Raw genomic sequence first — 25,182 nt, 5'->3', positions numbered from 1 at the left:
CTCACTCACTCTAAAATCCACGGGTTAGGGGGCGCAAATTACTTGCCTTGCCCCGGGTGCTGACAACCCACGCTACGCCACTGACCGACCGCGCAAAGATAATCCAGAATCCAAAGGAACATTCCATCCCCCAAAATATAAATTTGTGCTGACATAAAAAGGAGCAATCAATAAAAACTTCACAACTGAAAGCAAAGGACAAACACTGGTCCAGTTTGCATGTCACGTAAACCACAGTTTAAGCCAGCGGTTCCCAAGGTTTTTTCGGGGGGGGGGGGGGCCTCCTTGGTTTCATGGGCTCATCCCCACTGCCCCCTCCCCTCCTCTCTAAAAAGGATTATTCAGAATTGCAGTATGCATGGCATCTGTGTTGATTTAATTTGTGTACATCACCTTGGGGGGAAAGGTGGGAGACATAAGATATACCGTATTTTTCGCCCTATAGGACGCACTTTTTCCCCTCCAAAATGAAGGGGAAATGCGTGTGCATCCTATGGGGCGAATGCAGGCTTTCACTGAAGCCTGGAGAGTGAGAGGGGTCGGTGCGCACCGACCCCTCTCGCTCTCCAGGCTTCAGGAGAGCCGCAGCGCCAGCCCCACAAGGTCGGGGGACAGCGGGGAGGCGGAACGCCGCCATCCTGCTGTCTCCCGATGTGGTTAGGAGGCTGACGGTGGGGAGACGCGTGCTTCTCCCCGCTGCCAGCCCCGCAAGCTCCGGGGACAGCGGGGAGGCGCAGCGCGTCTTCCCGCTGTCCCCGGACCTGGTCTGCAGGCGGGCGGCAGGGAGAAGAGCGCTTCTCCCCGCTGCCGGCCCCACAAGTGCCTGGGGGGAAAATAAAAATTTTTTTCTTTATTTCCCCCCAAAAAAACTTGGTGCGTCCTATGGGCCGGTGCGTCCTATGGGGCGAAATATACGGTAGATACATAAAATCAACAGTGGGTGGGGGAAATGGAACTGAATAAAGAAGAATCACAAACCCAAACAAAAGATGTCAGGATTGATTTCTTGACTTAGAAAGCTGTTGCTAATTACTCAGAGCTGTGCTTAATATAGGACTGGGAGAGGTGGGTGGGAGGAGTAAAAATTCGGAAGTGGAGGGGCTTGCTAATTGCCAACCTTTCCATCACCATGCAAATCGCAGCTGTCCCTCTGCAAATCGCTGGCTCAAGCAGCTGATCAGGGAACCAAGCTGGCTGCTTTCTGATGTGCTGTGCTCTGGTCCATCCCAGAAGTTTCTATGGCAACCACCTCCTGCTCTCACGCGCCAGGATGAAAATGGCTCCGTTGCTCCTGGCAATTCTTACACAACTGGGTCAATGCACAAACACGAAGCATTATAATCCCACACACGCACAAAAAAAACCCCTCTGATTGGACCCAGGAGGAATGTCAATATTATCAATCCAGAGAATTTGAATTATGGTGATTTGTTATTAAAATCATGCGCGCAAACAGTTGTGCTTTCACCAGCAGCCTACGGGGAGAGAAAGAGAAGCAGCTTGGTGGAAGAGCAGCTGCTTTGCAAAGGGTGCCCGATTCCATCCTCATCACCTGGAGGGAGGGAAAGATGGAGAGAATTTGCAGAGATGGATAGACCAATGGTCTGGAACAGTGCTGTTTCTAGATTCCAACGTTCCACGAGAAACTACAAACAGGTGACTCAAGCCTGATTCACCACAGTAACCCTCATGAAATCCAAAATTTCGAAGTGAGTTCAGAGCTGAGCAGAGCTGACCTGAGAATCATTACTATGCTAGTAGACCGGGGTGGCTAACCTTTGGCCCTCCAGATGATGCAGGACTACATAAGAACTTAAGAAGAGGTGGTTGGATCAGGCCAATGGCCCATCTAGTCCAGCATCCTGTTCTCACAGTGGCCAATAGATGCCTCTTATAGGAAGCCAGCAAGCAGGTACCAAACACAAAAGCAACGCTTCCCTCCTGCAGTTTCCAGCAACTGATATTCAGAAGCATTGCTGCCTCTTACCATGAAGGCAGAGCATTGCTATTGTGGCTAGTACCCATCAATAACCTGCTCCTCCTCCTTGAATTTGTCCAATCCTTTAGTAAAGCCATCCAAGTGTTGGGATACTGCCGGGGAGACGCCCCCAGCTGGCTTCAGCCACCGGCCGGCAGCTGGCCGATCACCGGTCTCCCTTGGAAAACATCAATCAGCAACACGAGCCTCAGATACGTTTAGAGACCCATGCACACACTGTCAGCAGAGTGTGTAAATCTTCTCACAGCAGAAGAGGCGGACAGAGAAATGTGTAAGCATAATGTACAGCATTTTATTCAGCATAGTTCAGGAACAGAGGAAAACATGTCTGCTTCCCTTCGTCTCCAGCAAAACAGCAGCAACACAAAAGCTATATACAAACGGAAGTTCCCAGCAGATCTGTGCTGGAAGTAAACAGGCATGTGACACACAATAGTCATGCCTGTACCCTTTTAAGGTGGAACGGAATTATACCCTAACACCAAATTGATGACCATTGCTGCCAGTAAGGCAAAGCTAAAGGGACATGGGTGGTGCTGTGGGTTAAACTACAGAGCCTAGGACTTGCTGATCAGAAGGTCGGCGGTTCGAATCCCCGCGATGGGATAAGCTCCCGTTGCTCGGTCCCTGCTCCTGCCAACCTAGCAGCTCGAAAGCACATCAAAGTGCAAGTAGATAAATAAGTACCACTCTGGAGGGAAGGTAAATGGTGTTTTCATGCGCTGCTCTGATTCGCCAGAAGCGGCTTAGTCATGCTGGCCACATGACCCGGAAGCTGTACACCGGCTCCCTCGGCCAATAAAGCGAGATGAGTGCCGCAACCCCAGAGTCAGTCACGACTGGACCTAATGGTCAGGGGTCCCTTTACCCTTAAGGCAATGCTAAAACCTACAGCCCAAACAGAAACCCCAAGTTCGAAGGTGGATACAGATGTTTGCTACAGGAGGAGCCTCTAAATGGCAGCAAAGCCAAAGAGAAAAAGGGTGGCCAGATCATTTATGTATTATTATTTTTTAAAAAATATTTTTTTAAAAAAATAGTATTTTTTTACCACCATGTCATAAAACCTACATCAATGTGGTTTACAACAATAAAAACCGTACAATAAAACCCATAAAAAAGTTTAAAACAGGCATCAATTAAGCACTGTGGAAAGATTCACTCTTGGATTGCCAGCATAGGCCTGATTAAACAGGACGATTTTCAGCAGGCATTTAGAAGTTGGCAGAAAAGACACCTGCTGAATCTCTACTTGCAGAGTGTTCCACAGGACAGGGACGGTAACACTGGCTTAAGGCTCCCTCTCTTGCTGTGAAAGGAGCCTCAGAGACTCTGGGAACAACGAACGATGCTCCTGCAGATGATCACGGTGATTGAGCTGCAATATGAGAGTTCAGGAGATTCCTCAGGTGCCCTGGACTCAAGTTGTTCAGGGCTTTGTAAAGTAATGCAGGGACCATGAACCTGGCTCAACAGAAGATGCTTCAACAAGAGCGCCACATGTTCTCAGCCAGAAGCTCTGATCAGCAACCTGGCCACCACATTCTGCACCACCTGGAGCTTTCAAACAAGAACCAAGGGCAGCCCCCACTTGGAGCACACTGCAGCAATCCATCCTCGAAGTTATCAACACATGGACCGCAATGATCAGGCTATCCTTGTCCAGGAACGGCCATAGTTGCTGAACCAGGAAAAGCTGGTAGAAAGCACTTGCCATGGTGAGGTTGGTGAACAGTGCTGAGCATCCACCTGTAGACTTACTCAGAGCAGCAGGTGACACCAGCCAAGTTCTCCCCAAGGCAGCCCACCTGGGCTGTGCCTCATCAGGGCTCACAGCAAGGATTGTTGCACAACACAAGAAGCACTCCCTGCTTGCAGAAAATGAACACATTGGGGAACAGGCTAGCCAAGGACCCTGACAAGCTTATTATTATTATTATTATTATTATTAATTATTATTTGTACCCCGCCCATCTGGTGGGTTTCCCCAGCCACTCTGGGCGGCTTCCATAGAAACCAAAAATACACTAAAATATCACAGATTAAAAACTTCCCTGAACAGGGCTGCCTTAAGATGTCTTCTGAATGTCAGGTAGTTGTTTATCGCTTTGACATCTGATGGGAGGGCGTTCCACAGGGCAGGCGCCACTACCAAGAAGGCCCTCTGCCTGGTTCCCTGTAGCTTTGCTTCTCACAATGAGGGAACCGCCAGAAGGCCCTCGGCGCTGGATCTCAGCGTCCGGGCAGAACGATGGGGGTGGAGACGCTCCTTCAGGTATACTGGGCCGAGGCCGTTTAGGGCTTTAAAGGTCAACACCAGCACTTTGAATTGTGCTCGGAAACGTACTGTGCTTGCTTTATTTTCTTAGCTATGGAGCAACATTTAAGTCATGCAAGGCAGCCTCACACTCCAGTGCAGTCTCAAGTGGTAGCACTTAACTAGGAAACCGCAACTGCCCTAAAACCATTGCCTCTAGCCATTTCACAATCGCTAAAAAAGAGAGCTTGAAAGCTCAAATGCTTCTGCAGTCTTCAGCAGAATTCCAGGAGAGCTGCATGAACTCAGCACCTCGTAAAGAATGGACCCTCTTTTCTCCTGCCTGCCATGCTTTTGAAAAACAATGCCTGTGCAAAGCATTAGGAACTTGTAATTCAACACCTCTGAAAGGCTAGTTTGTTGAGGTGCACCTTGCCTCAACAGCAAAAAGCCAAGCAGGATAATGATAATGATGATGATGATGATGATAATAATAATAATAATAATAATAATAATAATAATAATAATAATAAAAAAATTTTATTTATACTCCGCCCTCCCGGCCAGAGCCGGGCTCAGGGCGGCTAACACCAATAAAATTTCAGTAAAAACATAAAAAGAAAAAAAAACAGCAATTTAAAATACAGGTTAAAATGCAATTTAAAATGCAGCCTCAGTTTAAAAGTCAAAACCCTAAAGGGAGGGAAAACATAAGGGTCAGACTGAGTCCAAACCAAAGGCTAGGCGGAACAGCTCTGTCTTGCAGGCCCTGCGGAAAGATGTCAAGTCCTGCAGGGCCCTAGTCTCTTGTGACAGAGCGTTCCACCAAGTTGGGGCCAGTACTGAAAAGGCCCTGGCCCTAGCTGAGACCAATCTAACATCCTTGTGACCTCCAAAATGTTGTCATTTGTGGACTTTAAGGTCCTCCGCAGGGCATACCAGGAGAGGCGGTCCCGTAGGCATGTGGGTCCTAGGCCGCATAGGGCTTTAAAGGTCAAAACCAGCACCTTAAACCTGACCCTGTACTCCACCAGGAGCTGGGGGCTTGGCAGGGCCAGAATCGACACTTACCACTGGTGGGGATATTTGTGGGACCATTTGCAACAGGGAGAGCCAGTGTGGTGCTCTCCAGACACTGCAGTTCCCATCCAGCATGGCCAATGGTCAGGGAGGATGGGGCAGGAGTATGGAGAGTATCACGCTGGCCACCTTGAGTCTAGAAGTGCAGCTTCAAGATGAATATACTGAGGCTGCTTTCATTGCTATACTAAGGAAGAATATACTGAAGATTTGTCTTTTCCCAGCAGCTTGTTTTCATTACCCTGCAAGCTCTCACACTCCTTTTAACAGCTCAGAGCCGTACACAGGCCAGGCTTTGCCACTCTGGGTGCCCAGGTCAACCAAACCTTTTGGACTGCAGTTCCCATCAGCTCAAAGAAAACAAAAAAAAGATAACCCGGTGACTTGCTTATCTCATCAGAGGCACGGGTATAGCGACTCAAAAGCCAATCCTGTAGACCTTTGAAAGCTGTTACTCAATTCTGGACACGTTGGAAGCTTTGATTATGAACTGCCACACAGGCACATCGCCACCACGTATGTTTGCCTTACGACAGAATGGTTAATTTCTTGTTTATTGGACTGCCTTATATTATAAGTGGTTTTTTTAAATATATTGTTGCTTTTCTGTTTATTTTTATTACTTTGTTTTCCATTGAAAATATTCAACAACAAGCAGGTGATAAATAAAGCAAAAATTAAATAAATCACCACCATCTAAAGCAGCCTTCCCCAATAGAGAGAGAGCCTTTCTGGAAAGCTTGCTTCAAACAATCCAGGACCACGGAAAAGCCAAGTGCTGCATGGATGCCCAGGCTGGCCACATCTGGTTTCCGACTACCACCTGCCCCCTTGTCTAACAAGTAGGGGGGGGGGGGACGACATACAGAGACAGATAATCATTTCCATTTTTGCTGCACCACGCCTGACGCGCATCCTTTCATTGTGTGCAGAAACTCACGACATTTGTAGCGGAAGGAAGACTCGAGCTCCTGGCTTTATTTTCACAAACACAAGATCAGGAACAAAAGCACAAGCCCTTAAAAGGAAACGTGTTCCTTACCAATTCTGACTGCAGAAGCTAAACAGAAAGTCTGAACTAGAGGGGCAGATGCAGACTGCTGCAAAGAGAGAAGAGATCAGGGAAAACGACCAGCTTACAAGGCCTTTTATCAGCAGCTAACATGTTGATTACATACATAAAGGTAAAGTTAAAGGTAAAGGGACCCCTGACCATTAGGTCCAGTTGTGGCTGACTCCGGGGTTGCAGTGCTCATTTCACTTTACTGGCCGAGGGAGCCGGCGTACAGCTTCCGGGTCATGTGGCCAGCATGACGAACTGGAGCATGACGAACTGTTTCCCTTCCCGCCAGAGCGGTACCTATTTATCTGCTTGCACTCTGACGTGCTTTCAAACTGCTAGGTGGGCAGGAGCAGGGACCGAGCAACAGGAGCTCACCCCATTGCGGGGATTCGAACTGCCGACCTTCCGATCAGGAAGCCCTAGGCTCTGTGGTTTAACCCACAGCGCCACCCGCGTCCCTTGTAATTACATACATAGAACATGTCTAAAGAGCAAAGCGGTTTACAGCAACCTTAAAAAGAAGTATGAAGATTTAAATGCCCGCTGAGAGCCTGTCCCTGCATCCTCAGATTAAAATAAGTCTCCGAACAAGTAACTCCGTTTGCAGCCCTCATTAACCTTGTCTCTTCCTTCCCTCCTCTTCTAAGCTCCCTGTCAGGGTTTGGCAAGGAGGGAGGGGGGCTTGTGGCCAGAAGACGTGCCTTGAATGTGGAGGGTGCTGTTACTACAGAGATCCACCCCACCAGTGATTCCGTGCACAGAGTTGTAAAGGGAGCGAGAGGAATAGCTCCCACCCCCAAAGGGTCTCCTGCCTCAGGGTCCTTGATGCCCAAGTCTGCTGAGCTGCTGTTCCCCTGGAGAAATCTACTCTGTGCCATGGGGAGACTCCAAAGCCTGTCTAGGGTGTGTATGCATTGTCCTGTTTGCCTTTACCCAGCTGCAAGGACAAGGAGACACAAGCGTGAAGCAGAGCCAACAGATCTCCGGAGGGGGAGATGTTAATGGGGTGCAAGCACTCCACCAATGGATGGAAACGTTTTTCTGATGCCCCACAGGGAAGAAGTGCAAGCTCAAGAGGTCTTTGGTGCGGGAAACAGCCTTCCGGGCCTTGAAGCCAACCATCTCGCGTATTCTAAAATCTTAGGATTTGCAGCCTAGACTAATGGCCAATCTGTAGCCTACTGGGCTCTCGGCTGCCTTCGCAGAGTGCGTCTTTCAGGAAGAACAGGACAAGCTATTCTAATCTGTACCCAAGAAGATAAGCTCCTGCAATTACTGGAGCTGCCCTGCTTGGCACTCACACCAGCCTGACTACAGACTCCTTGGAAAGAGGTATTCAGTGGGGCATCTCAAAGCCTCAGCAGGGCTTGGTGGAACCCACACTTTCGCCCCCAAGCCCTGCTCATAATGCCTCATAAAGCCTGTGGTTTTGAGAGGGCATTTGCACAATCCTTAAGGCGCTGTGCTGGTTTGAACCCTTTTGGAGCGAATGTGAACAGCCACAGAGCACTCCATATATCGCCTCTGAAGTGTCCCATCCGACTCCAAACCAACCCATAAACAGAGGCACAAAAGCTCACCGCATGGACACTTCTTTTCGCAAGTTGTCATCCTTATTTCAGTTTAAACCTGGCTAATTTTAGTTGGCCGCAAAGCAGATTAGAATGGCAGAACCCGAGTAAGCCAATCTTAGAGCAAAACAAGATTTGTTAAACCCTGAGCAAGAAGCGTGCCCAAGACTCTGTTGTCCCTCAAGGCAGGTGGATTCCAAGAGAGGCTGATTAGTAATAATAATAATAATAACAACAACAACAATAATAACAACAACAACAACAATCATAATAATTTATTTATACCCCGCACATCTGGCTGGGCTTCCCCAGCCACTCTGGGCGGCTTCCAACAAAATATTAAAATACCGTAATGCATCAAACATTAAAAGCTTCCCTAAGCAGGGCTGCCTTCAGATGTCTTCTAAAAGTCTGGTAGTTGTTGTTCTCTTTGACATCTGGTGGGAGGGTGTTCCACAGGGCGGGTGCCACTACTGAGAAGGCCCTCTGCCTGGTTCCCTGTAACGTGGCTTCTCGCAGTGAGGGAACCGCCAGAAGGCCCTCGGCGCTGGACCTCAGTGTCCAGGCAGAACGATGGGGGTGGAGATGCTCCTTCAGGTATACAGGACCGAGGCCGTTTAGGGCTTTAAAGGTCAGCACCAACACTTTGAATTGTGCTTGGAAACGTACTGGGAGCCAATGTAGGTCTTTTAAGACCAGTCTTATGTTAGTCCTCCCCCTGCCCCTGTTGGAGCCCAGTGAATTGCCTGTGAAGTTGTGGGCCTGAGCCTGTGGGTCACATGGGGCTGGCTACTTCACGATCTCTGGCTCCAAGACATGCCAGGAATTGCAGGAAATGATATTCAAATCCCTTTATGCCTCTGTCCTACACATGTTTACTTGGGCATAAGTTCTAGCAAGCGCAGAGGGGTTTTGTTTCCCAGTTTAGGTGCGCATATGCAGCTTATAAAATCACACAGTCTGGCAATTAACAATGTTACTGTGACATCTTCTCGTGATGGCATTGCTAAGACCAGCTTTGGCACTTGGCAGCTTGTGCAAAGTTAAATGATGACTCAATGTTTGCTGACTTGAACTCATCATTGCTATTCTTTAAAGGAAAGGGAGAGAGAGACTAAAGGGGGATGGTCAATGCTAGTCCTACTCAGAGTAAGCTCATTTAAGTTAACAGACACAGCTAAACTCAGTGGTTCTGCTCTGAGTATAATTCATTTGGATACAACCCAGAGATCTGTTTTTTATTCTTATTAAAAAGCAGTTTCCCAACTGATGGAATTAAAATAACTGCTTTACTGATGCCCTATGATTTAAGTTATAATGCTTTGGCAAAATTTTACTGCTGCTGAGCCTGACTTAACTGGAAGGATCTCTGGTGCAGATCCTCCATCTACTTGGGCTTTAGTAACCTGCAGTATGTTTGTGGGGAAATTGCTATGCTTTTTTAAAGAGAGAGAGAGAGAGAGAAAGAGAGAGAGAGAAGGGGAAAATATTTAGCTTGCCAGCTACAGGCCGTTGTTTTTATTCAAGATGGACTGCTGTGAACTTTGAGTAATGTAGCATCTGACCTCTTTTTAGAAAAAGCTGGCCTTTATAGGGCATAGCTTTCCCCAAAATAACTTAAAAATAACAATGCATAAGCCATGCGTTTGCTTGGCTTGTTTTTGCTATTCCGTCCTGAGCTACCACAGATTTCAGATTTTCCACCTTCAATGGATCCTTTCTGTATCCACTGATATGCCAAGGAAGTTGGATCAGGACAACGACCCGTCCAGGCCAGCATCCTGTTCTCACAGTGGCCAATCAGATGCCTCAGTGGGAAACCCAAAAACAGGTTCTGAGCACAAGAGCGACTCTTCGCTCCTGTGGTTTCCAGCAACTGCTATTCAGAAGCACTGCTGCCTCTGACTGTGGAGACAGACCATAGCGATCATGGTTAAAGGTAAAGGGACCCCTGACCATTAGATCCAGTCGTGGCCGACTCTGGGGTTGCGGCGCTCATCTCGCTTTATTGGCCGAGGGAGCCGGTGTACAGCTTCCGGGTCATGTGGCCAGCATGACTAAGCCGCTTCTGGCGAAACCAGAGCAGCGCACGGAAACACCGTTTACCTTCCCACCTGAGTGGTACCTATTTATCTACTTGCACTTTGATGTGCTTTCCAACTGCTAGGTTGGCAGGAGCAAGGACCGAGCAATGGGAGCTCACCCCATCACGGGGATTCGATCATGGTTAGTAGTCATCAATAGCCCTCTCCTCATGAATTTGTGCAATCCTCTTTGAAAACCATCTTGGGTTGGTGGCCATCACTGCCTCCCATTGGGGAGACTTCTATATCTTAACTCTGCGCTGCATGAAGGCTGGAATATAACTTCCAACTGTTGCTCAGCCTTCGATCAGGCCGGCAGGGAGGAGACGCAGAGTTGCATTCCAAAAGCAGCACCTCTCAGATCACCAGGCACTGAGCTCGCCCCCCTAAACAGAGGAGAGCCCAGTGCAAACAGACAGCTTGCCCTCAAACCAGCCCTGGTTGAATCCTGTGGTTGCTCTAGCTGTGGCCTCACTGCTCTGGGCAGACACCAGCCTACATCTGTGTTCTGGACACCACACTGTACCAGAGCAGTAGCAGCAGAGTCTCTTCCACCAAACCAGACCTTAAATTGCACCAGAAACACTTTTCTTAAAGATAAGCAAGTTGATGTTCGGCTTCTGCTCGCTCTTATAAGATTCACAGCTGAGTTTGGGAAAGATGAGGCACCACAGACCTGAAAATGTTTGCAGAAATTCATTGTTAACCAACATTTCACACGGTCTCCCTTTCATTCCCAGAGGCGCAAGGCGCCAGGATTCTTGTTCACCTGAACAGCACTAGGTGAGAAAAAAAGCCAGAAGGTGGTGAATGAGCTACCTAAGGCCTTCCTGCAAGCTGCGTGGCGCTTTTGAGGTCCCAGCACGCCCCCTTTTGTGGGTTAAATGGTGCATGTGTGCGTCTCCCAATCATGGCACTGTTAATTAGATGCTGAATGGCAGTATGGTGCAGTGGTTAGAGTATCAGGCTAGGATCTGGGAGACCTGGGTTCAAACCCCCACTGAGCCATGAAGCTCCCTGGGTGACCTTGGGCCGGTCACTGCCTCTCAGCCCAACCTACCTCACAGGGTTGTTGTGGTGATTAACTGACAAGGGGGAGAACTACATATGCCACCTTGAACACCTTGGATGGAAAAGGAGGGATATAAAGGCAATAAATAGTCATAAATAATACCACTGCTTTTCCTATGCCCCTAGAATCATAGAATCATAGAGTTGGAAGAGACCACAAGGGCCATCGAGTCCAACCCCCTGCCAAGCAGGAAACACCATCAGAGCACTCCTGACATATGGTTGTCAAGCCTCTGCTTCAAGACCTCCAAAGAAGGAGACTCCACCACACTCCTTGGCAGCAAATTCCACTGTCAAACAGCTCTTACTGTCAGGAAGTTCTTCCTAATGTTTAGGTGGAATCTTCTTTCTTGTAGTTTGGAACCATTGCTCCGTGTCCGCTTCTCTGGAGCAGCAGAGAGCATTGCTTACTCGGGATCACACACTTCTTGGCTGCACTGGTGCAGTTGGGTTACTTGCAACACTGCAGGTAAGACCGGCCTTGAGCAAAGAGCATCCTCAGCCAGGGGAGGAATCAAGACACAGGCTGGTATCCAACACTAGTCCTACTCAGAGTAGGCAACTCGAAACCACTGAACATAAACTCAGTCACGTCCACTAACTTCAACAGGTCTATTCTGAGTAGGACTAGCACTGGATACAACCCATTATGTCCAGTCCTACGCATGTTTACTCTGAATAAATCACAGCCATCAGTGTAGATTACACTTCATCAGACTGCAGGGAAGGGAGGCCTCTGGCTCAGGCTGCAATCACACAATAACTTTTACATCACATTCTTTCCCTCAGAGAATTGTGAGCAGAGCTACTATTCCCAGCAACCCTTAGCAAACTACAGTGCCCAGAATTCCTTGCGGTTCCAGTGTGTGTGTGTGTGTGTGTGCGCGCGTGCGCGTGCGCTTTAAAGGTATGCAACCTCAGTGGTAAAAAAACGCAAGAGCCCCAACTTAATCTGTTCCGGAAGTCCGTTCTTAAACCAAAACCGTTCTTAAATCAAGGCATGTTTTCCCTAATGAGGCCTCGCGCTACCAGTTACCTTCCACCGTTCGGATTCTGTTCTTAGACCGAGGTAAAGTTCACAAACCGGGACACTACTTCTGGTTTTGTGGAGTTTGTAAACCAAATCATTCTTAAACCGGACTGTTCTTAAACCAAGTTACCACTGTACACTAGAGCATCTCCAGGCAAGCTTCACAAACCTGGAAGAGCAAGGCCAGTTCTTGGAGTCACACTTTTCAAACCAGACCTTTAGCGAGGTGTAAGCCATCTTTAGAAAGCTGAGGTGTTTCATAAACAGGTTTCTTAAACAGGCCCAGGATTTCCATTTAGGCCACGAAAAAGTTGTGGGTCTGTCAGGAACATCTCTACTTGGCCCTACAGTTGATGTGTTTTCCTGACGACTGACATAAAAGCCACCTTCACCAGAACAGAATACTAAATACGCTAACAATCTCCCAGTTGGGGGCCATAATTTTCATAGTATGGTGCTGGTGATGTCCCCGTCCCCCCCCCCCCCGGCCAAAGGCCGACCATTTAAATGGGGCACTTCCTAGCAACCAACTCTAGAGTCTGTGACTCTCCCAAAATGCCACTTTTAGGCCATGATGCCAGCAGTGAAGGGAAAAAATGTTCAGTGAGTGAAAGAAAATTATGTGGCTTTAGCAGAAATGATATAAAGGATTAAGTAAAAATGAATTGGTGAAAGAGAGAATGTAAAATTATAGTATATTAAGACAAATTATTAAGATAAAAACAAGGTTGGAAGGATTTGCTGAAATATCAAATTGAATTAGAATACAAAAATGGGAGGTGTGAGGAGGTCAAGGAAACAAGCAAAGGAAAGAAAGCTATGTAAAGGTTTGATTTGTGCTTCTTTAATTGTTCGTATTTTTTCTGTCTTTTTTATTTTTCTTTTTTCTCTTTGTAATCTTTAAAATTTGAATAAATACTATTAAAGAAAAAATGTTCAGTGAGTGGTTTCTGAAACCATGGAGTTTGAGAACTGGCAGTGTAGATGATATTGTGCTGGAAGTCTGACTCAATATAAAAACAGTAGTGTTTGTAGATGTGTGTGTTTTTCTTGTTGTTTTTTTCCTTTTTGTGTTTCGTTTTTCTTTCTTGTTTGTATAGTTTTATTTTGGATTCAATGTTTGTAATTTTTGTTGTAATTTTGCATTGGGGGGAAAAAACAACAACCAGTAGTGCTTAAGAGTGCTGGACTGGGCCCTGGGACCATGGGTTCAAATCCCCACTCAGCCATGAAGCTCACTGGGTGACCTTGAGCCAGTAGCTGCCTCTCAACCTGACCTACTTCACAGGGTTGTTGTGATGAGGCCAACGATGCACTCTGCCTTGAGCTTCTTGGAAGCAAGAAGGTGGTATATAAGCACTATATATATATATATATATATATATATATATATATATATATATATAACCTTGCCCTCAAAAACCATTTAAACCATGAACAGGTTAGAAATGGGAACTGAAAGCACGGCAAATGTTGAGCAAAACACACAGATGACCACACGCTGCTCAGACATTTAAATTTCCCAATATATTGCATTGGTTCATGGCATGTGGCATGAAAACTTCATCTCAAAATGGAACAATGTGCATTTGAGCTCTCCATGTTTCTAGCCCTCATGAACTGTAAACAGAGAAGCTCCTGGGGTGGCGGAAACATGGAAAAATTCAGACCACTTTTGCATGCACATATATACAGTATACACACACACACACACATATATATATATATATATATATATATATATATATATATATAATCATCAAGTTTTCTTCGAGGCCTTGACACAAGTTTGGCGAGAGCAGCAGCTTCCAAGGGGCTTGGCGTTTGTCACATTGCACAGCAGCTCCCCCAACCGAAGGCACGCCTGTTTGCACGGCCCTCCCCCATCCCCGGGGACACCGATCTCGGAAGCTGCTGAACGCACGATGAAGGCTAAAGCATCCGTTATCCTACGCACGTTATTTTTAAACTTATAAGCATTGCCGAGAGGAGAAGCGGGCAGGAAGGAAGGACCCCCGGCCCTCCTCGTTACAAAACAACTCCTCAGCATTGCAACAATGGGAAGCAGGAGCAGCGCCCCCTCCCCACGAGACAGCGCTGCACCCCCGGAGGCTACTCGTGCAAGCTTAGTAAGCGGCGCCGCGCGCGGCCGGGATCCTATGCCGGGATCCTATCCCACCCACTGCCGCCGCCCGCCAGCCCGCTCACCTTCCCCTCCGAGTCCTGCTGCTGCCCGTCGGCATCCCGGCCCAGCCTCTGCCGGAGCTCGCTCATCTTGCACTCCCCTTGCGCCTCCTCCACCCTCGCCTTCCGCTCCGCTTCCCACCGCGCAGTGAAGCAGCAGCAGCAACAGCAGCAACAGCAGCGAGCGCAGCGCGAGCCGCCCAGCGAGATGGCCGGGCCCGGGGATTAAGGCGGGGCCAAGGCGGCCGGGGCCAATAGGAAGCTCCCGTTCGCTCTTCTACCCATAGATCTTTCAATAAAAAAAAAAAAAAGTGTAGAGGGGCGAGTCCATTATAGGGAGGTGCAACTTCCTGGTTTCTTCAGGCGCTATTTCGTTTCTGTCTCCCAGAGACGAGTGCACCTTTGGGAATGAAGTCAACCCGCTGGGAAGTTACAGCGCCTGCTGTGGTTGTAGAGAGACATGTTTGGTTGCAGCTGGGGCAGATGTAGGCATATTCTGTGCTGCTGCAGATGCTCTCTGCAGTCTCCTCCCCACAGTCATTCATTCACCGGTCCCTGCTGTGGAGTGGATACTATCTCCAGGCACTGGGGTCATCTGCAAGGGATTCCCACATGGTGGGGTTGATGCCGCCAGCCTTTGCATCATGTTTGCAGACATCTCTGTAACACAGGGTTTGCCAGCTGGCCTGGTACCTGAAGGAAGCTCCCTGTAGAAGAAGAAGAGAAGAGTTTGGATTTGATATCATGCTTTATCACTACCCAAAGGAGCCTTAAGTGTGACTGGCCCAAGGTCACCCAGCAGCTGCATGTGGAGGAGCGGGGAATCGAACCCGGTTCACCAGATTACGAGTCCACCGCTCTTAACCACTACACCACACCAGCATGCTGCCAATGTGGGCTTGGGAGAGCATATCTTTCTTTGAGACATGTGATGCCCCAAACCTTCCTGAAACCGTATACACTGAGGTGTTGCTTCTGGCAGGTGTCAGTTGCCCATGACTCACTTCCATAAAGCAGTGCGCTCAACACACAAGTTTCATAGACCATCTTGGTATTGGTCATTATTCTCCCAGACGTTGCTGGACTACACCTCGCATCATCCCTGATCGCTGTCTGGGGCTGATGGGAGTTATAGTCCAGAAACATCTGGAGGGCCACAGGTTGTGCACCCCTGGGTTAGAGTGTTGGACTATGACCTGGGAGAAACCAAGGTTGGAATCCTCATGGCCATAAAACTCCCTGGGTGACCTTGCACCAGTTTGCGCCAGTTACTGTCTCTTAGTCTAGCCTACCTCACAGGGTTGTTGTGAGGATAAGATGGGAAGAAGGAGAACTATGTATGTTCCCCAGAGCTCCTGGGTGGAAAGGTGCGGTATAAATGCAACAAAATAATAACCAAACCTCAGCTGCGCTGTAATCCTGAATGTCTATGGACATTCTATGGAATGCTTCAGGAGAAGACGCACAAAGCTAACTCGGCCAATTGGTGAGAAGGGAAGATAGAACTTTCTTTATGTATGCCACAACAGCAGCAAGAATACTCATCGCAAAGTATTGGAAGAAACAAGATCTACCCACCCGGGAAGAATGGCAGACGAAGGTGATGGAATTGGCTGAGATGATTGGCAGGATCCGGGACCAAGGAGAAGAGTTGGTAGACGAAGATTGGAAAAAATTTAAAGTATATCTTCAAAAATATTGTAAAATTAAGGATTGTTAGAAAGATGTTGGAAAAAGAAAACTATGTGGTTTTGGTAGAAATGATATAAAGGATTAAGTAAAATTGCATTGATGAAATTGATGAAAGAGAGAACATAAAACTACAATATATTAAAACAAATTATTAAGATAAAAACAAGGTTGCAAGGATTTGCTGAAATAACAACTTGAATTAGAATACAAAAATGGGAGGTGTGAGGAGGTCAAGGAAATAAGTAAAGGAAGAAAGTTATGTAAAGGTTTAATCTGTTTTTTTTTCTTTTTTTAAAATGATTGTATTTTCTTTTTTGTTGCTGTATTTTTTCTGTATTTTGTATTTTCCTTTTTTCTTTTTGTAATCTTCAAAACTCTGAATAATTTTTTTTTTTTTTAAAAAAAGCTAACTCGGAAGCTGCCGCGCACAGTGCGACTCTTCCTATTCTGAATGCATGCTCTTGCTGCCACTTTCCTAAGCCTCCTCTAGCCCCGCCCCGCGGATACCCGGATGTGGGTGCGCTGCCTGCCTGGGCTGGGCTGATTGCCTTTGCAAAGGCTGCCACCAGCAGTGCACCTTCCTCCTCTCACCTGCCTTGGCGACTGGCCTCTTCGGCTGCAGCAGCCTCCCCTAACATAGACTGTGCCTGGTCAAGCGTTCTGACAAAGTGATGATCGGTGAAACATGCATCGCACGGCAAAGAGCCAGGAGACTGCCAATGGTGGACAATAACTAATCCGGCGGCCGCTAGTAACATTAAAATTATTGTGTATTGGAGGGATTGGCATCGCTCTCCAATGAGAGAACAGCTAAGAGGAGTCAGGAAGCATGTTTTGCTGAGTAGTAAAAAGGTAAAGGTACCCCTGCCCGTACGGGCCAGTCTTGACAGACTCTGGGGTTGTACGCCCATCTCACTTAAGAGGCCAGGGGCCAGCGCTGTCCGGAGACACTTCCGGGTCACGTGGCCAGCGTGACATCGCTGCTCTGGCCAGAGCCAGAGCCAGAGCCAGAGCCAGAGCCGCACACGGAAACGCCGTTTACCTTCCCGCTGGTAAGCGGTCCCTATTTATCTACTTGCACCCGGAGGTGCTTTCGAACTGCTAGGTTGGCAGGCGCTGGGACCGAGCAGCGGGAGCGCACCCCGCCGCAGGGATTCGAACCGCCGACCTTTCGATCAGCAAGCCCTAGGCACTGAGGCTTTGATGTTAAAAAAAGAAAATTAGTTAAACACCTTGCATTCCCACCACATATGCAGAAACGAGCCTCACTCCCCACATTTTCTTAAGCAGTAAGGGGGCATGGACTTCATTGCTTGGTAAAGTCTCTCGAGAGTCCAGTGCAATCTCAAAACAATTTTGAGAGTGGGCTCCTGGATCCTGGTTTGATACAGGCTTTAAGGAAAGCTTCGTCCAGAGACCATTCCAGAGTGTCTCATCAGTGGTTCTTTGTAGGTCCGCTTTACAAATCGCTGTGAAAAATAATTTAATGTGATGGGGAAAAGTGGAGGAATCCAGTTTTTCCCTACACCCCCACCCAGGCTTTCACATCTCTATGCATAAATATATTTTTTAAATTTATTTCATAACATTTAGACACTGCTTGATTGTTTCCTTTTTTCTTTAAACCCCTCAAAGTGCTTTCCAATATGTGCATAAAATCGCAGCAAGTCAACACGCGCATACACCCCTCTGTCGGCTAGGGATCCTGCGCCCAGGCACGGACAAGCCTGGGCAAAGCGCGCAGGGAAACTGGAGCTCCCACCTCCTTCTCCTCCTCCTCCTCCCTCTAATTGGCCGATTAAGGGAGGGCGGACCAACTCCTGTGAAATGCGATTGGCTCCTCCGCTTAACGACGTCACCGCCGATCTCCCGCTCAAAAGCGCTTGTTCGCGGGAGAACTCTTGGGGGCGTTGCACAGGCGGCGCGTGCGCGCCGGAGCTCCTTTCGCGCCCGCCTTCCGTTTGCAGGGATGCTCCGGATTGGCCTACGGCGGAAGAGCGGCTCGCGAGAAGGCGGGGCCAGTCTCGGGTGGGCGGAGCGTGGCGCGTGTGGGCGGGGGGAGGTATAAAAGCGGCCGTGCGGGACCCGCCGGCGCCAAACTGCGTTCGCCTTCCTTTGCGCTCGCTGCTTTTGCTGGGAGGGCCGCGCGCGCGCTTCTTTGCCTCTCCGTTGTCTTCTTCCGCCGCCGGCGACGAGATGTTCGAGGCTCGGCTCATCCAGGGCTCCGTCCTGAAGAAGGTGCTGGAGGCCCTCAAGGACCTCATCACCGAGGCCTGCTGGGACCTGGGCTCGGGCGGCATCAGCCTGCAGAGCATGGACTCCTCGCACGTCTCCCTGGTGCAGCTCACGCTCCGCTCCGAAGGCTTCGACACCTACCGCTGCGACCGGAACATCGCCATGGGGGTCAATCTCACCAGGTGAAGAGAAGCGCCGCGCCTGTCAGACGGCCGGCCGGCCGGTCCTCCCTCCCTTCACGAGGAGGATGGCGGCCGCGTAAAAGGCGGGAGTTTCCCTCACACTTGGGTTGGGGGAGGCTTAGGCCCCGCGCGCCAAATCCTCTCAGGCGGCAGCGGCGGCGTCGCCGGTCGCGTGACGTGTAATAGAAGCGTCCCGCCATTCTTGACATTGGCGGGAAAAGCGCGCGGGAGGGGGCGGGGTCTGCCTCTGTTAAAAGGGCGGGGGGGGGGGGGGAGAAAGCCGTTTGGCGCGCGCTGGAATCTCGGGGCCGATTGGCTGGTTCCGTCCTCAAGGTCTTCCCCTGATTGGTTGATGCGGCCTGTCGTTGGGCGTGGCTTGTTTCCCCCTCTAGTTAATACAGGCGGGCGTAGCCTGCTGCTGCTGCTGCTCCTTGAAAAGAGATTTGGCGGGACCTCGTGGTCCTTGAATGGTCGCGAAGGAGGCAGGCCTCTTCATTGCCGGCAATGAGGCTCCTGGCCCCTTAAAATTTGACTGGCGCATTTGCCAAGCTTTTTTTCTCCTGCCCCTGAGTAGCAAACCCCCCCCCCCCATTGACAGCACCTAAGCGGGCAAATACAGTGGTACCTCGGGTTACATACGCTTCAGGTTACAGACTCTGCTAACCCAGAAATAGTGCTTCAGGTTAAGAACTTTGCTTCAGAATGAGAACAGAAATCGTGCTGCGGTGGTAGCGGGAGGCCCCATTAGCTAAAGTGGTGCTTCAGGTTAAGAACGGACCTCCGGAACGAATTAAGTACTTAGCCCGAGGTACCACTGTATTCAAGTAGGTTTGCATCTGCCTTGTTGGTGTTCCCTGTTTTACAATGTGGATGAAAGAAAAATCCGGCACAAAAGGCGTTTGCTATTGATTCATATACATATACAGTAATGTATACATATACACGCTCTTGATTGGGACGTCCTTGCCTGATATTCACACAAATCTGAAAACAACCATCTCATAGTGCTTCTTGCTGGTGTTTTGGCGTGAGCAGTCATTCCCTTCATTCCCCTTTGTAAGATCTTCATATGCTTCCAGTGGTGATGCTTTCTTAAGATAAGAATGTGTCCTTTTTTTCCCTTTCCTAGTATGTCCAAAATACTGAAGTGTGCAGGTAATGATGATATCATCACCCTGAGAGCAGAAGACAGTGCAGACACACTGGTTTTGGTGTTTGAGACACCAAGTAAGTAACTGAAACTTCACGGATGCAAAATAGCTAAGTTTTGATCTGGAGGTATTATTTATTTAGGGCACTTGCCCAAATCAGACGGCTCTTGAGTTGTCTTATTGTTCAGGCTAATGGGAAATTGTGATGCTTCTCTTTGCTTCTGAACATTTGCAGAGTGTGCCTCTGTCAGTCTGCAGCCATGCAAAGTGAGAGAGAGAGAGATGAGAGACATTAACAAATTTGACTTGCAGAATTGCTTCCTTTCTTTCTGAGACAATGTAATAAGCTGCTAAGTGCCCCACAGGAAAATGAAGCAGGCTCTTCACAGCCATCCCTGTCCAGTGCCCATGCATGCAGAATGATCCACAGAAACTTGTGCAAGTGGCTGCTGCAAATATGTTTTGTTTTAAACTTCTAATTCTGGAGCTGGCCAATAAGATGTAACTTCAGCTTCCTAACAAGGATGGCTACTTGATGATTATCTGAGCAGATCAGTTGCCACTGCCATAAAATTCTTGCCTACATGAACTACCTAAGCTACTTTAGGATCACAGATGAAGTGATCATAATTTCTTGAAAAAGTAGATTCCTGGCGCGCACACACACACACACACAACTTGTTAGAATTGTCACCACTATAGGAGCACCAGAAGCAAAATCAACATGAATTCTGCTAGTAACACTATAGAAGGAGCCTTGTGGTCTTGTCATTGGGTTTAACGTCATAATGTCTCTCCTTGGAAAGAAGGTTTTAAAATATTATGGGAAAGGTTGGCCAGTAAGCACTTCCTGTAAAACTATTTAGGCTGAGATCATCTCTTAAGTTAAGCATCATAATTAGATACTTGACTAATACTCCCATTTTCCCCATAGATCAGGAGAAGGTGTCTGACTATGAAATGAAATTAATGGACTTGGACGTAGAACAGCTTGGAATTCCAGTAAGTGCACTTTGGATTCAAATTTATTGTAATTAACTGAGCTTAAATATAAGCTTGTGCTGTGAAAATAGTTAACAAAACTATTCCTTGCTTACAGAACTTCATTGTCTTCCTATTTAAGCAAGCGTTTGTTGGATTATAGTATTTCCATCTTCATGAATAATTTCCATCTGATTGCATAAGGAATTGTTAAACTGAATTGAAGGAGACTTGCAAGGAGGATTGAAGCAAGTGATTATTATTTTTTCATAGGAAGGCACATTTTTATTGCTCGTCTGATCTTAATGAATAACAGAACTATTTGTGTTTTGCTTTAGTGAATATTTTGGTTTGAATTGCTCCTGCAAACATTCTGAAAATGCTCCTCAAAGTAAGGCGATGTGTTGCTCTTTCAGGAACAAGAGTACAGCTGTGTGGTGAAAATGCCTTCTGGTGAATTTGCTCGCATCTGCAGAGATCTTAGCCACATTGGAGATGCTGTTGTAATCTCTTGTGCAAAAGACGGTGTTAAATTTTCTGCTACTGGAGAGCTAGGAAGTGGAAATATAAAACTGTCACAAACCAGTGATGTGGATAAAGAGGAAGAATCTGTAAGTTGGTGAAGTTTTAACTGCAGGTTGTAGAGATGTTAATTGTCCTTTACTATCTCTTCTCTCCCCTCCATAAACTTGCAGAACAGTTTGCCTACCTTGCTTGTGATAAAGCTGTTTCTAATGCAGTTGTTAAGCTTGTTGGACTTCTAAAACAGTGTGTTATAGAATATTTAATTCAAATTTAATTTGTTGTAGGTTACAATAGAGATGAATGAGGCAGTCCAGCTGACTTTTGCTTTGAGATACTTGAACTTCTTCACCAAAGCCACACCATTGTCTTCTACAGTTACCCTCAGTATGTCTGCAGGTGTCCCACTAGGTAAGTTTCATTCATCTCTGAAAACTAACTTGGTTTTAACTTTGGTTTCAATTTAAATCTAAGTTTTGTTTATTTGTCTCCTGCAGTTGTTGAATATAAGATAGCAGACATGGGACATTTGAAATATTATTTGGCTCCAAAGATTGAAGATCAAGAAGAATCTTAAGAATTTGATGGAAAGAATCAGGGTTTTGTGAAAGAAGAACCTCTGCTGGAAGCCTGTTCACCATTCCGTCTTGGTGCATGGAATTGTCATATATGCACTTAGGTCCAATTGTAGATATCTGTGTAAATACTTTTTTCACTTGTTTTGAAAATTCCTCTCTCTCCCTCCCCCTATCTTTTATACCTTGTTTTTATAGCTAACCCTTTACTCCAGAAAGGGAGTACAGTATTTAAAAAGACAAGGAGGTTCTGTGGCAATCTCTTCACAGTAAGGCTGCTGTTCGATTTCTAAAAGTAATAATGATTAGAGAAATTGGATTTTAATTATTTGTCTTGAAGCAGGAATCCTTGGAGCTGAAAACTTGTCAATAAAGAATATTCAGTTTGTTAACTTGTGTCTGCCTGGCTTTGAACAGAGAGAGGGAGGGAGTTTAAGGAGGCTTAAAGCTGTGTCTGGTTCCATGTTGTGGGGCAGGGGGGTGGGTTACCCAAGATCTGGTCCTGGGAAGCAGTGCCATTTTAATTTGTTACACGTCCAGAGGTGCTGTGCTGTACATGCCAGGGCATTATGGAAAATGTGTGATGATAGGTGGCTACTCAAAACTGAGCAGTTTCCGCCAGTGCAGGCAGTGATGACAGCCCATTCCTATCTAGCAGGTGAAGTCTTACCTACATACTTGGAAGTTTTGGGGTCAGTGTATGAATGTTGGGTGCCTTTTTTTTTTTTTTAATGGTTCTATTGTTTGAAGGCCAATTGTGGTAGCTGGATGACTGATTTTGTCCCCCTTTCCATCTTTAGAAAGCAAGTTAACGCCACAGTGATGAAACGTAGCCTGCTTTGTCCTGGAGCCCAAACTTAGAGCTACAGTATGGCAATATTTTATCCAGAAAATTCCAGCATGCTGCCACTTTGCTATAGTCTGCCAGTGGCATTTCCACAAATTTCAAATGTATGTGTAAGCCATGCTCCAGAATGGTTTCAAGACAACTTATTGCTTGTCTTTCTGAACTTTTGAATGTGCCTTGTTAATTGATACCTGTACCTTAAACATTCCCTTAATACTTTTTTTAAAAAATTACCGTTCTATCACTTTTCCTTTGAAGAGCTCATGGTGGTGTTCATGGCTCTTTCCCCACTCTCCATTTTATTCTTACAACCCTCTGAGGGGCAGCGACTGGCCCAAGATCAACCCAGTGAGTTTTGTGCTGAGTGGGGATTTGAACCTAAGTCTTGCAGTTCCTAGTCCAGCACTGCCCACATCTCTTATCTGTCCTTCACCATAATGTTGCAGGGTGGGTGACAGCAGCCAAAACTACTGCTTGAAATAAAACCAACTATATCCGACAATTCTCAGATTTAACTTACAATGCTGAAAATAATTTGCTTTAATTGGACCGCAACCTCATACTCAAAGCTGTGGGATAGCCAGCAGAGGACTAGATGTGTTGCTGTGCAGTGGGTGTTAAGTGGACTTTGTGAACTTTACCACGGGCCTCAAGTTGGTTCATCAGCCATGGCTGCTACAGGGAATATGGGAACTTTCTGGTAGCTGTCCAGCGTCTTAAAAAACCTTGGGAAAGGAGAGCCCTCCATCTCCTGAAGCAATTTGTTTCACTTGAAGAAAACGAAGCTTTCCTAACATAAGGATTTGAATGAATTCATTGGTCCAGATCTCTCCCCCCCCCCAATAATAAGTAAAAAAAAATGTTCATTGTACTTGTGACAGCCCTTTAGTTTTTCCAAGCTAAATACAGTGGACGCTTGGGTTGCAAACGTGATCCGGGATGCACACACGGGTTGTGATTTGGCACTTTTGCGCAAAGCACAATTTAGTGCTTCTGTGCATGCGTGACCCCTGAAACCCAGAAGTAACCCATTCCGGGTTTCAGCGGGTCCGTAACCCGAAAAAACGAAACCTGAAGCATCTGTAACCCAAGGTATCTGAAGAAGTGTGCATGCACACAAAAGCTCATACCAAGAACTAACTTAGTTGGTCTTTAAGGTGCTACTGGAAGGAATTTATTTATTTTGTTTTGACTATGACAGACCAACACGGCTACCTATCTGTAACCAAGGTATGACTAGTCCCAACTCTTCTTACACTTCCTATGGCTGTCTCCTATGTGCCATCCTCTGGACAATGTCAATTTTAGATCTCAATTTCTGGTCTGCAGAACTCTCAAATGCAACTCAAATGGAATGACATCAATACTTTCCATGACCTGTGAAGAATATCACAATATAAAATTGCATTGGGTTCTGCCCTAAAACACTGAATCTTATGCATGCCTACCCAGAAGTCCCACTGAGTTAAATGACGCACCTGAACCGCAGGCATAGGGTTGTAACGTTTGTATTTGAAGAACATAAGAAGAGCTGGCTGCATCAGGCCAGTGGTTCATCTGTTCCAGTATCCTGTTCTCACAGTGGCCAGCCCGCAAGCAGGATGTGAACATGAGCCCCTCCTGCGGCTTCTGGCAACTACCACTCTGAAACTATTCCTTCAAAGGAGGTAGAGCATTAGCCATCATGATTACTAGCCCTCCATGCATTTGTGTTTTAAAGCCATTCAAGTTGGTGGCTATCGCTCCCTTCTGGAGGACAGAATTTCATAGTTTTTAACTGCTCCATAAATCAGTCCTATCTGCCCTGTAGGGGATTATTTATTGGTCTTTTAAAAATAACCTTATGATGTGGCAGTGTGCTGAGCTGCAGGGACCGCTGATAAATTACAGAATCAGAATTGTGGAGTTGGAAGAGAATTTCATGGGGGAATTTGCAAAAAGCCTCAGTGAAATCAAGATATACTCTACATCTGCTGCATCCCCCCCCCATCCCCCAAGCTCATAACTCTTATCAAAGCAAAGAAATGAAGAGCCTTTGTTTTTTGAATTGGGTTCAGCGGCTGAATTTTAAACAAAAAAGCAAATTGAATCATTTACTTGTTATCAACCCTTCACCTTTGAGTCCTCAAGAGTGGCTGGGGAAACCTAGCCAGAAAGGCGGGGTATTAATAATAAATTATTATTACTACTATAGCGCAATATGGGATCAAAAGCATCCATAAATATGGTATAATAATAATTAATTTTTTAAAAAATACAATTGCATCATTACAGCTTATTGTATTTTAGTGTTCTGTCGGAAGCGGCCCAGAGTGGCTGGGGAATATTATTATTATTACAGCGCAATATGGTATCAAAAGCAACCATTAATAATAATAATACAGTTACAGATAGGTAGCCGTGTTGGTCTGCCATAGTCAAAACAAAAAAAATTCCTTCCAGTAGCACCTTAAAGACCAACTAAGTTAGTTCTTGGTATGAGCTTTCGTGTGCATGCACACGAAAGCTCATACCAAGAACTAACTTAGTTGGTCTTTAAGGTGCTACTGGAAGGAATTTTTTTTGTTTTAATAATAATACATTTACATCATTACAGGTTATTGTATTTTAGTGTTCTGTCAGAAGCCGCCCAGAGTGGCTGTGGAATATTATTATCAT

The 25,182-nt window shown here is 46.8% G+C and overlaps 2 protein-coding genes across 2 annotated transcripts in view; one reads left to right on the top strand and one right to left on the bottom strand.

Annotated features, from left to right (window-relative positions):
• CDS2 (CDP-diacylglycerol synthase 2) overlaps positions 1-14,568 on the bottom strand; it is a 50,676-nt gene extending 36,108 nt beyond the window's left edge. The window contains exon 1 of the mRNA XM_079987533.1: positions 14,364-14,568. Coding sequence (XP_079843659.1) covers positions 14,364-14,429 — 66 coding nt within the window. The 5' untranslated portion in view covers positions 14,430-14,568. The remainder of the gene's footprint in view (positions 1-14,363) is intronic.
• A 3,570-nt stretch (positions 14,569-18,138) lies between these two features.
• PCNA (proliferating cell nuclear antigen) lies at positions 18,139-22,069 on the top strand. The gene is made up of 6 exons (XM_079987562.1): positions 18,139-18,448; positions 19,578-19,675; positions 20,534-20,601; positions 20,997-21,191; positions 21,390-21,513; positions 21,600-22,069. The coding sequence occupies exons 1-6, from the start codon at positions 18,228-18,230 to the stop codon at positions 21,677-21,679; spliced, it is 786 nt and encodes a 261-aa protein (XP_079843688.1). The 5' UTR covers positions 18,139-18,227; the 3' UTR covers positions 21,680-22,069.
• The last annotated feature ends 3,113 nt before the right edge of the window (positions 22,070-25,182 follow it).

This window comes from Podarcis cretensis (assembly GCF_951804945.1).
Source record: "Podarcis cretensis genome assembly, chromosome: 8".
Lineage (NCBI taxonomy): Eukaryota > Metazoa > Chordata > Lepidosauria > Squamata > Lacertidae > Podarcis > Podarcis cretensis.
Note: the sequence above shows the minus strand (reverse complement) of the source record. Positions and strands in the feature narration are given on the sequence as shown.

Coding starts and splice junctions, on each gene's coding strand:
- PCNA (XM_079987562.1), top strand. CDS start 18,228: ATGTTCGAGGCTCGGCTCATCCAGGGCTCCGTCCTGAAGAAGGTGCTG. Junction 18,449..19,577: donor ATGGGGGTCAATCTCACCAG/GTGAAGAGAAGC, acceptor TCCCTTTCCTAG/TATGTCCAAAATACTGAAGT. Junction 21,514..21,599: donor GTCTGCAGGTGTCCCACTAG/GTAAGTTTCATT, acceptor TGTCTCCTGCAG/TTGTTGAATATAAGATAGCA.